The sequence below is a fragment of the Amblyomma maculatum genome, chromosome 3 (assembly GCF_055883805.1).
Source record: "Amblyomma maculatum isolate TAMU_Amacu chromosome 3, ASM5588380v1, whole genome shotgun sequence".
NCBI lineage: Eukaryota > Metazoa > Arthropoda > Arachnida > Ixodida > Ixodidae > Amblyomma > Amblyomma maculatum.
Window position 1 is genome coordinate 70170739 of NC_139346.1, and position 12981 is coordinate 70183719.

Below are 12981 nucleotides of genomic sequence, written 5' to 3' on the forward strand. Positions count from 1 at the left end.
ATGCCGCATAACGCCACCTTGTCGAAGAAGCCCTCAGCTGAACGCCTACTGTTAGTAAAGTTTACTTTCAAGTTCGGCTGCAAGCGCGACACCGTTCCCTTTTTTAGTCTCAATGAAGTGACATTACCAACGGCTTGATTGAGGTTACGTCGGTAACGTTGCCTAGGCCGCTGTGGATCACCAGTTGGAGTAGGCAACTGGACGCCAAGGCAAAGGTATTTCTAAATAAACATTATTTGCTGCACAAGACATGACTATCTTCTTATTCGTGTAATAAACAGTGTAGCGCGGTATTTCCACCGATAACTTTATCAATATTAAGACACCTTAAAAGAGACATTGTGAATATTGCGAAAACACGGGCAAGCTCTCTACACAACATTAAGCTCAAAGTTTACTATTCAAAGTAAGGTAATGTCAAAATTTCTTTTAACGTTCGTATTTAATGCAACTAGGCGCCTGACGTGTGTTGCGTTGAGAAAAACGGCATTAGAATGTACGACAGCGTATCGCGAGTGTGTATGTGCATAGGAGCGGTTTATTAATAGAGTTCCTCCAGTTGTTCATAACTAATATACGCAGGAGATTTAAGAGTTGTTTATCCAAACAAATGTCTTCAAGGACGTCTTAACCTATTTTCTTATCCGCGAAAATGAAAATATATGTAGACAGAATTTTTAAAATACAGATTGCAAAGAACATGTAATTAGGGGAAGCATCGGCCTTCTAGCTAACGTTTCTGCTACGTATAATTGTCCGCGTAATGAGTAGTGCGGTGATTGGTGGCGAGGAGTACATACGGCTCGTGTCAATTATAAATATTCTTTAACAGAAGTTGCAATACCAACTCATCGGCCAGTCTCCGTCTTGATTGTGACCAATGAGTACTGAAAAGTCAGGCAGAAGTCTGGAGGCTAACGAAGGTGTTTCCGAATAAATAGATGTGGCATGAACAGTGGGCGTAGCATAACAGGATATGCAGAGAGACGTTTGCATCAAGCAAAAACAAGTTTATATCGTGGTTGCACTCAGAGTGAAACTGGGCATGAGGAAAAGGTTCGTAACGAGCATGCGACATAGTAAATATTGATTTAATGAGAGTGCTTTCCAGGAGAAGACAAATGCAGCTTTTAGAAGCAAGCAGTCAAGTGAGCCGGTAGGAGCAGACTAATGGTGAGCCGGTAGGAGCAGACTCAGACTAGGCAGATATAAAAGTCATTTTTCATTGCTAACACTGTCGAGTGTTGCGGGCGCATTGTTTAGCAACTGCTAATACACAGAAGGCGTACTTCACTCCAAAACAAAATTTTCAAAATTTCGGCTACCTTCACTGTAGCTCATCCAACATTTTACTCACATAGATGGACTTGGCCAAAACTCCGCTGTTGCGAACATAGTATTCCCGTCCTCTCTGCTCTTGCCTGTCATCCTTACGCAGGTCCCATTATCATTGAAGATAGGGTCGTAGTAGAAGTTCTCGTACACTAGGTACCACGGCTCTTTGGAAGGAAAAAACTGTAAAAAAATTGTACTTTTAGCATAATATTATTTCCCCCTTTTCTGACAATGAATGACCAAGCAAGTTTCGACGTAGGCGAGGCAAACCAGAATCTGCAACGCCGAGAAACGAAAGTGAACACAGATTGGATGCGACAAAAGTACGAAGTATCTCCCTGGGCCAATGGTGTTAAACAGCCAGCAAAAACATTGCAATGGCAGGGCATGAAATGCGAAGACGAGATACTGAGGATTGTCGATAACGATTGACTGTATACCAAGAAAGAAATCGGCTCTTCTGGTAAGATTAGAACGTTCACGCGGACAAAGTACCTGTAGCTGGCTCCGTGGAAGGAATAATTTCAAATCATTATGAGCCTCCTTAAACCATCCGCGTATGTAATTAGCATGACACCGAATATATTTGTGCATTTCGCGAAGGGCGGGAATTTTAATGCTCGTCGAATTCTAGTGTGCGCCGCATAGTGCTGCCGGTAGTTTTGTTTGTGTACGAAGCCTGCAGCCATTGGAAAGAACACACATCATTGCAGTAGCTGCAGAAAGATCTCTCCCCATGTAGTGATTCTGGAGTACCTTTGGGTAAACGAGAAATATCCTACGTTTCGGGAAAAATTTAATGTGAGGCAGTGTCCGTGCCCCGTCAATTTAGGTCTACTCAACTGTAATCCTCACTGCCAGCCCCCTTGCTTTAAACACATAACGGTTAGATACGTTATCAGAGTTGTGAACTTCTACTTGTTAGCCAATAGTAATAAAACTGACCGGTAGAACAACAAAATTTTTAAATATGGCTCAGCATCATTATTACGGCTACCTTATTACAAGATGTTTTTTTAGTTTTGTAGGTTTTTCGCTTTGTAACAAGAAACGCCTCGCCTACGTGATATTGTCACGTAGTGGTGACAAGCCCGGTAGCGGCAAATGAACGAATAGACAGGTGTTGCAGTGGAGTAAGCTCTTTATTGGGCTGAGATGTGCCGCAAGAGACTAAATCAACACGGTGACATCTAAAGTAGCAATCGCGCTCTTCGGTTGTCGAACTACAAAATCCCAGTCGCACCCCTCAACGCTCAATATAAAGGTGGCGAAGAAAGATCTAGATAAATCTGCAAACGAGTGAATATCCAGAAATTGAACAGTGCAGAAACACACAGGATTGGCTGTGATCTTATAGATGCATCTCGGAGCATGTTGCGAGAATGAATATGATATGGCATCGTCTGAAGAAACAAAGCTTGCAGAATATATCCAGCGCTACAACTACACTGATAAGGCCGCATGCTGGCGGCTGTCGAAAACGAACGAAAACGTTTGAATAGTTCGCTGCAATATGGTATATATAAAGTAGGAATTTTGAGTTGCATATGATGTCGTGAATAGTGAACAATTCAACTATAGTTTTGTTTTATGCTCCTGGTAGATTTAAGGCCGAGGAAGGAATTTTGTGCTACAATCTACCTTCATTGTTTTTCAGCATCTTTGAAGGATTTTAGCTTCAGCTTCTTTAATTTGCTCTGATTATGAGGCTACCCTTTCTCTCGCGCCTGCACTACTCCACCGGTCACCTATCCACATTTTTCTTTCATTAGCGGTACGCAATCACATCATATAAATGGGTATACTATAAAGAGCTGGGTAGTACAAACTTCCAGGCAACTTCGACAACTAAGACAACCGCGACAACAGCGTTACGCTTCACCTGCATCAGCACGCGGTTGCTGCGGAGAAGGAGAAAACCGGGCCATTTAGTAGCATGATTATTTCCACTTTATCGGAGAAAAGTAAAAATACTATGAAAAAACATATACACGTCTTTGGCTGCTGCACAGTCGATCAAATTACCATGAGCAACACGATTACTTCGGTTAATATATCAGGCCCAGGATTCGTCGTGAATTTTTTTGTTTTCACTATCCTCCTCTGCTTAAACACTCTGGGTAACAATACATATAGAAATAAAGTGTTTTTTTTTTTGTAAATACTTTTTAGTGCATGAATATAAATGCATAGTTCAGGACATAAGTGCATTTGCTCTAGTCAATCAGTTTTATATTTCCGTCCACTTTTAAAGGCAATGATACTCTTTATGTTACCAGGTCTGGCTAATCCACGCCCTGTGCTAATCAATGCCGACCCTTCCCCCCACCCTCTATTCTTTTCCCCCTTTTTTATTTGAATTTCCGCGACTGAGATTTTGCCTTGCACTTTCCAGGAAAAAGCATAATAGTGCAACAAATATATTTGACATTGCGTGAGAACAAGCGATATATTGAGATTAGGGATGTAATCATTCGAATGAAAAAGCTGCAAATAAAGAGAAAATCTATTTTTTTTTTCATTCAGAATAACCATATAAAGAGTTCAAAACTTGCCTTACATAATTATTTCGTTTGAAACGAGACTCATTCCTGACAGCGAGTTTTAGTTTCGCTCTCTGATCGCGATAATACATGTCCAGGTTTTGAACGGCGTGGTGAGAGTTTTTATGTTTCGACACAGTCCCAAGTTTATTTGTCGGCGATTTGCTTGTATTTCACTGTAGAGTGATTAGTCCAATTTCTGCTATGACTTGTCTGGGGTTCACTTTTGGAAACAATTTAACGTGTGTGGCAAACAAACTGCTTCATACAGCCTTTGAGTTACGTCGCCTGTCAGGCACGCCACGTTCTTCTGTGGCCTGTGAACGATGTTTGTCTGAGTTTAGGAATCTAGACACCTAGCTACTCAATAAGCGTAAGCGAGCATGCGCCTTGGTCTGATGCGCAATGAAGTGGGGAGCATTGAATTATTTGGGGATACTGATAAAATGCGTGTTTGTCAGAACATATCGGCGTACAATCATGTGCAGATTCTCACCCTGGTTGAATGAATGGACAAAACTCTTAATGCCAATAGGTTATTTTAGAAACGTGGTAGGGTGGACATTAACGTTTGGCAGTCCATTTGCCTTCAGGTTAGCTTCAGCCCTGTTCACCAGTCTTCGCTGCTCTTGTGGGTCATGGCTGCACATAATGGTCTCCCATCGCTCTCGACACGATTAAGAATTGGATCTACCTGGGATGTGTTCCGCTGTTGCGGGTGTGTTCTCTGCCTGGAGATCTGCTGCAACTTTACAATGATGCAATTATACCAGAGTTATATACATTTCGCTGTTAAAGAAAAATATATCCCATGTAGAAGAGCAATGCGTAATCGATGTTTTTTTCTTCCTTAAAATATGTTTCTAAAATAATTAAAAAATATTTTTCTGAGGTGTCCTCAAATCCCAAATATTATTATAGCTTTATTTTTAATAGCTTGAACTCTAAAATTTACAGCGAGTAAATAGTGCCAGCCAGCGCTCACTCAAAAGGCATCACGATAGGTAACAGACTATCGCGTTTATGGCAAGGTATTATCGATTAAAATATATAATATCAATAATGCTTGGCACCTCAAGGTCAATTTAGTTAAAATAACAGAAATCGCAGTATAATTGTATTTTACCTTCAAGAAACGTTTACGCAGGAGCGAAGTGTGAACTGTGACTAGTGATTGAAACATATAAAAAATAAAAAAACGTTGCTAGAGTCATGACAGGGCGGGCCTCAATGCGACGCAGATACTTACTAAGAAACCCTGTGATAACTGGGAATCAACTCGAACAATACATAACAGCGCCTAGGCAAAGGGCCAATAAAGACACCGCCTAATTAAGAAAACCCGCAAAAAGAGCCCTCTGCTTATGCAGTGGAGTCGGTTATTGCCACTGCGTTATTCGAAAGCTGTTGCACAAGCAGACACTAAAAAAAAGGATAAGGTCTATTAGATTGCGCGTCATATTGCAGTTTGTGCCTGATGAACTGCGTGTGGCCAATTCCTTGTAATGTACAAATGTAAGGGGGACGAAAAAGAAGTGTAAACTTCAGTTATTTGGTTAATTGATCAGTCCATGATTCTTCACTTTGAAATGCACACGATGCAGAGAATAAAGAAATATGAGTAGCCGTGCAGAAAAAAATTGTGCATTTCGTTTTCACAGGTCAAAAAAGGACCTGATTACGGGTCACGCGTGATTAAATCAGTTTAAAGAGACATTACTATGTTAATAATGATAACTACAAACAAAAAGTAAAGAAAATAGGTTTCTAATAAGCAATACCAAAACAAAAACATGTGACATCCAAGGTAAAGCCGTAACAGTTGGCAATCATCAGTCGGAGCTAATTATAACCAGATACCATTTCAATTTAATGGTGCAGCGGTGGCGTAGCGGTAGAACATCCGCCTCGATGCAAGAGGACCGGGGTTCAAATCCCGGTGCCGTGCAATTCTCCACCGGATGAAAAAAAAAATCTGAGTGTCGATGGAATTGCATAAACAGGTTTGAGGTGCGACCTGATGCCGGTGAACACCTCCGGCAACGCATTTCCTCACCAGAACAGGAATTGGCCACCCTGGTGCAGTAATTGGCCACAACCTCCTATGATAAGCTCTATAAAACCCCGGCCCTCAGTCACCAGCGGCTGCGGAGCAACTGACGACGGTGGCGGTCAGACCTGTGACGCAGCAGGGGGTGCTAAGAAAGCCTGGACAGGCCGCCATTGGAAACTGACCCTGGCAACGTTTAATGCTAGAACCCTAGATAGTGAAGCTAGTTTATCAGTGCTGTTAGAGGAACTAGAGGGCATGAAATGGGATGTCTTAGGGCTTAGTGAGGTTAGGAGGCCGAATGAGGCATATACTGTACTGAAGGATGGGCATGTACTGTGTTATCGAGGTTTACCAGAGAGGCGACAACTAGGAGTAGGTTTCCTTGTTGATAGGTATATAGCGGGTAATATAGATGAATTCTATAGTATTAATGAGAAGGTTGCTGGCATTGTAATTAGGCTTAATAAGCGGTATAAACTGAAGGTTGCACAGGCCTATCCACCTACATGTACTTATGATGACCAGGCAGTTGAAAGCATCTACGAAGATGTAAAATAGGCAATGCGAAAAGTAAAGACGCAGTATACTGTGCTAATGGGCGGCTTCAATGCCAAGGTAGAGAAAAAGCAGGCAGGAGACGAGGCAGTAGGTGACTATGGAATTGGTTCTAGGAATAGCAGGAGGGAGTTACTAGTTGAGTTTGCAAAGCGTAATAAGTTAAGAATCATGAATACCTTCTTCAGCAAACGGAAGAACAGGAAATGGACATGGAAAAGTCCTAACGGAGAGGCTAAAAATGAAATCGACTTCATAATGTGTTCAACCCCGCCACTGTGCAGGATGTAGAGGTAATCGGGAAAGTGCGATGCAGTGACGACAGGATGGTGAGGTCCCGAATTAGCCTGAATCTGAAGAAGGAACGCTACAGATTAGTAAGAAAGAAACCCATCAACGAATTAGCGGTGAGGGGGAGGGCAGAAGAGTTCAGGATCTCGCTACAGAATAGGTATTCAGCTCTAACTGAGGATGGCGACATTACCCTAGAGGCAAGGAACAATAATTTCAGAGATATCATTACTGAGTGCGCGTAGAAGTAGGCGGTAGGATAGTTAGAGAGGATACCGGTAAGCTGTCTAAGGAGACGAAAGATTTGATTAAGAAACGCCAGAATATGAAAGCTTCCAATCCAACAGACTAGATCGAATTGGCCGAGATATCAAAGCTAATCAATAAGCGCAAGGTGGCCGATATAAGGAAGTATAACATGGAGAAAATTGAGCATGCTGTAAAGAACGGGGGAAGCCTTAAAGCGGTAAAGAAGAACTTGAAGAAGTAGCCGAGGAGTTCTATACATATCTCTACAATAGCCAAAGTAGTCAGGACCGTAATGAGATTGGCGGTAGGAAAAAACAGTCAGACGTTCCACCAGTGACGAAGGACGAGCTCAAGAAAGCCCTATAAACTATGAAAAGGGGGAAATCGGCTGAGAGGATCAGATAACTACAGATTTGCTGAAGGACTGGGGGGATATCGTGCTAGAAAAACTGGCCACCCTGTATACGCAGTGCCTGGTGTCATCGACAGTACCGGAACCATAGAAGAATGCAAACATTATCCTCATTCACGAGAAAGGGGACCCTAAGGACCTTAAAAATTACATTCCAATCAACTTACTGTCTGTTACGTACAAGGTATTTACTAAGGTAATCACTAATAGAATCAGGACAACCTTAGACTTCAATCAAGCAAAAGATCAAGCAGGGTTTCGGAAACGGTACTCTACTATCGATCATATTCATACTATCAATCAGGTGGTAGAAAAATGCTCGGAATATAACCAGCCCTTATACATAGCATTCATTGGTTACGAAAAAGCATTTGACTCAGTTGAAACCTCGGCGGTGATGCAGGCATTGCGAAATCAGGGGGTAGACAAGCCGTACGTGAAAGTGCTGGAAGATATATATAGTGGCTGCACAGCGACCAAAGTTCTGCATAAAGAAAGTAACAAAATTCCCATAAAGAAAGGTGTTAGGCAAGGAGACACAATCTCCCCAGTACTATTCACAGCTTGTTTAGAGGAAGTATTCAGAGACTTGGAATGGGAGCAGTTAGGGATAAGGGTAGATGGAGAATACCTCAGTAATCTGCGATTTGCTGATCACATTGCCTTGCTAAGCAACTCGGGGGACGAACTGCAAATAATGATTGATGACCTAGACAGAAAAAGTTGAAAGGTAGGCTTGAAAATCAATATGCAGAAGACTAAGGTATTGTTTAACAGCCTCGGGAAGGAACAGCAGTTTACATTAAGTAGCGAAATACTGGAAGTAGTAGGCGAATATGTCTACTTAGGACAGGTAGTAACCGCAGATCCGGACCACGAAAAGAAAATAACAAGAAGAATAAGATTGGGATGGAGCGCATTTGGCAAGCACTCGCAGATTATGACTAGCAGCTTACCAGTATCGCTCAAGAGGAAAGTATACAACAGTTGCAGCTTGCTTGTACTCACCTATGGGGCTGAAACGTGGAGGCTAAGCAGGATAGTTCTACTTAAGTCGAGGACAACCCAGAGGGCTATGGATAGAACAAAAAATGGTAGGGGTAACATTAAGAGATAGAAAGCATGCAGAGTGGGTCAGAGAAATAACTTAAGTTACCGAAATTCTAGTGGAAATTAAGAAGAATAAATGGACATGGGCAGGACATGTAGTGCGAAGAGAGGATAACCGATGGTCGCTGAGGGTAACAAACTGGATTCCAAGGGAAGGAAAGCGTAGCCGGGGGGGGGCAGAAAGTTAGGTGGGCGGATGAGATTAAGAAGTTCGCAGTGGTCAAGTGGATGATGCTAGCACAGACCCGGATTAAGTGGAGAAATATGGGAGAGGCCTTCGCCCTGCAGTGGGTATAATCAGGCTGATGATGATGATGATGATGATGACCATTTCAATACGCCCGTTTACTTTCCCATAAAAAGTATGCGAAATGCGAGTATGCGCTTGGTGATATACAGTGTCAGCTTGCCCGAGTTGGACGCCTCTCGGTACGCCCACTTACCCTTTTTGGGGTACACTATCGCAGGAAGATAATTGCAGGAGCGGGCGATATATAATAGCGCAGGCAGTGTTCTATGGACGCCCGGTTCTCGATGGCACCCTGTGCGACAGCACTGGGTGCCTACCCCCCAGGCCAGTACTGCAAATTACGCTTGCTCTTTCCTAAGTTAACGCGTAGATTATTGCATATTGCGAGCAGGCAAACTGTACTTTTTGGACCCTTAACAAAATTCCGCCTTCAGGGGAAGAGAAATGTCTGCTCTGACGCCAAACACTGCATTTAGCGTTTTTTCTGATGTTTGGTTTCTTTGATCATTGTTTTCTTCTTCGCTCAATTTTCTCTTTCCTTCTTCAGTACTACCTCAATGAAGATTTCGTGACCCAAAATTGGACACACAATAGCTTACGTAGCATCTGACATATCGTACTTGATGCCAAAATGGACATGAGGTGTAGTCACCACCATATTTCGTGCATAATTATTGGTAATAGTTCTCAGTCGCGATCTATAGAAACCAGTATGAGCACATATGCGGCACACTATGTTATACAAATGCCTTTTATACTTGTCATAAATAATACATTACAGCCCATGTCCAAGCCCTTCTCTCGCGTTGCAGTGAATAATGATTTTCGAGTGACAATTATCGCCATCAAACCGACAAAGCCCACAGAATGGCTAAGGTGTCTCATGGTGCTTCATTTAATCTGGCCTAGAGCCAGTGTGGAAATTATATGTCCTCAGGCATCCTAATCTCTTCTGCTACACCCTACCACATTTTCTTCTACTGCAAAGCTTATCTTTTAACATACATGTATAAGGTCATCTTTTGTGTTATCGACCCAGCACCTTCCCAATCGCTTTTCAATGACTAAAATTAGGTTTGCTCATGTTTGTGCATTCCCAAGTATGCTTAGTTCTTTGTCTTAGCGTTTTAACACATCATTTTCATTTGCTATCCTACCATGGTTGCCCTCAAACCAGTCTTATGTCTATTAAGTAGCTCATACGCTTCTACCAGATGTAGCCCCAGTAAAACAGACCTGCGGTATTCTCCCGTTTCCAGGATTACTGACAAATTGCCTTTCATAACCTTAGGTTGCTTCTCATACGAGATACTGATGAATCTTATCGATGTAGTCGACTCATAAGTTCTTGATCCGGGGTCACGAACCCCAAAGTAAATGGGCTCTCTTAACTATTTTCAAGCTACGCTATCATAAAATTTCATTTGTTCGAGAACTTACGAACAGCTTTCACCCAGCACCTGTTAAACTAACTTTGCCTACTTGCTCAATCAAGTTGCTTTGCGATTCTTCTAAAGGGCCGCGTAGCAGAGCAATGTTCTCTGTGAAACGAAATTCCCAGTCGGAAACAGGTACAGAACAGTGTAGAAAAGGCGGCACAAAATTATTTAGCTCGTCTTTAACAGCACATGTTTCTGTGGTTTGGTGCACGTTTTTGTTGTGTAGTATTTCTGTTGTAACTTACTGGGGAGTATAATTATTCAGTTAGTTCGCGCTTGAAACACACAAAATTTCGATTTGACTCAGCAAAGGGTTTGTCGCATCATGTTCTGGGTAATATGCCCCAACTCGCCCCACAATCTGTTATTCTATCTTCTTTCTTTGGGAAGCGTATGGCTCTCTTAGATATAGTTAGGATTATGATTTGAACTGGTTGAAGCCATAGCGCCGAGGCAGAGAGCATTCCTGACATAAAAAGCAACTCAGCTCGACAGCAAGTTTCTTGTGAAAGTTCACTGTAAAAACAATCAGCAATTATAGAGTTTATTAGCATGGTAAATGACTGGCAGCTCCGCAAGTCTACTAGCAATGTATATCGGACGGGGTTTGGGCATTGTTGGTCAGGTAACTATATAATTATCTGCCATACAACCCTCAGTTCTGAGTCTGCCACGGCAACGGAAAACCAGATCGAGAGCACAAACAGACCTGTGAGGCAGATGTGGGAGGTATGAAGGTTTTGGTATATAAAAGCAGTCATCGGAAGCTTAACTTGCGAAGCTCTAACTCTGAACCTAATCTAGTTTGAAGATCACCTAGCAGATATTCTAAACGATACTTACGGGTGCTCATTTTATATCCATAGGGTTTATTGGCGCTAACAGAACTGCTGAATCGCACACACTATTACAGGTTAGGTACGTAAAAGGCCATATTGTCTCAGTGGACTGAGTGAAGCTATGTGCGGGATTTCTTAGTAGTAAGGAGGATAGACAGCTTGCTAAGATGTTTGTGCTAAACATTTGACAGGTCTACGTAGGTATTTCCAGCCTTGGGACGACAGTGTCAAACGGTTCGAGCGATACACAATATTCTTCTGAAAAAGGCTATACTGTACTGTTGACTAGGGAAACAGAGAAACTTGTCGCCATTGAAGCTGAGAGGTTTAGATTTTGAGACAAATTATTGCTGCTCAATACAACTATTATAGTTGAACACTAACTTCAGTTAAATACTGTGTAATTTTCGAACTTTATCAAAAAACAATGTGTTCAGCATGCTGTAGGCCTCACCTTCAGAGTTGTAACCATTATTCTGTCACAGTTCTTTAAATATAATTTTGAAGTTGGTTTACCAAATTACAAATTAGAGCTTTGAATAAGAACCTGAGAATTGAGAAACTCTGCGCCATCTCTAAAGCCTGCTGCGAAGTTAACTCACTAGAGCTGTGGCACCTTTTCGCCCACTAAATTGGATTAAGTATAAAACTGTCGACAGTACAGTTAAAGTGCACATTTGAAGAATACGTTTTGCGAGAGAATTCTAAATTCATTGAACAGCACATTACGTCATGGAGGACTGGCTGGCGCAAGCGAATCGAACAAACAATTCAGTTTTGCGTTTCGTTTTGAATTAGCTGTAACCGTGATGCTGAGCCAAAATTCTGTTTTTTCGCATATTCTCTGTACGAGCCTTTAGGAGAACTTTAAACTGACCGTCAAAATGTCGAGCCAGGCATCCGCGTTTTTGTCTTGAGCATATCGTGTGATTGTGGATTTTATCAGCCCCTTAAAAAGCTGCATAGAAGAAAGGCTACAACGTGGGCTTTGCGGCATTCGACGCTCATTGCGGGGGCTGTTGCATCTCCGTCCAGACTTAAACGTCCGACCTTTCCCCAACTACTGGCACATGCTCCGGTTTTCTTCGAGATAACACCTGATTACTTGCACTTCTCACTTGAAGCAATTTAATAGCTTTCGGCTACTGGTGCAAACACTTATTTTCACCTTTCTGTAAGGTACAAAGAACCAAAAAAACCATAATTTGAATTATTATACATGAATTGTTTTAGCCAAAATAGTGATATAAGAAATACAGATTTACCATAGTTGCCATTTACCGAATGACGCAAACACTGCTTCTGGACTCTGAGCGGGAAGTGTGTCTATACCCTAGTGGCACTTGCATACTCACATTGACATCATTTTGGTAACGGCCAAGCTTTGGATTGTTGTCAGGGAACGTCTGGCTGGAAGTAGATACTGAAAAAAACGCGAAGCCTAAAAGGACTGCTGCGAAATGCATTTCGGCACTCGTTTTGGTATCGTGAATTCTGGAGCTTCAGTGGGAGCGTTATGAGCTTTGGAGGCCTTATTATATTGCCCGAGCACTAGTGCTGGTACGGTTTGAAGGATCAGATTAAATATCCTTTCATCAAGTTAATTATTCTTTAGTTTTTTTAAATGTCTAGCGAGGACGAATTGTACACAGTGGGAGAGCAGCTGCTACTGCTCAGTTCATCGTACTTAACTCGCATACCAACTGAGGCCATGAGGCTGTACGAAACGGAAGTCTGACTTCTTGCTTTCTTTCGTGCGGAATGGCACGACTTTTGCGGATGCACCTTTCTTGACTATTTTCAGATACCGCATCCCATCATAACACACTTCCAATGAAAAACAAAAAAGAACATAATGTCAGCCCGCATCACCCAAACAAGGGGTCACCTCTCAAGGCCAAAAAC

The 12981-nt window shown here is 42.2% G+C and overlaps 1 protein-coding gene across 1 annotated transcript in view; it reads right to left on the minus strand.

Moving 5' to 3' along the window:
- Positions 1 to 12617, minus strand: part of LOC146194946 (uncharacterized) — a 31425-nt gene extending 18808 nt beyond the window's left edge. The window contains exons 1-2 of the mRNA XM_084596159.1: positions 12432 to 12617; positions 1358 to 1515 (exon numbers count right to left, since the gene is read on the minus strand). Of these exons, the coding sequence (XP_084452285.1) occupies positions 1358 to 1515; positions 12432 to 12542 (269 nt within the window). The 5' untranslated portion in view covers positions 12543 to 12617. The remainder of the gene's footprint in view (positions 1 to 1357; positions 1516 to 12431) is intronic.
- Positions 12618 to 12981: the final 364 nt, after the last annotated feature.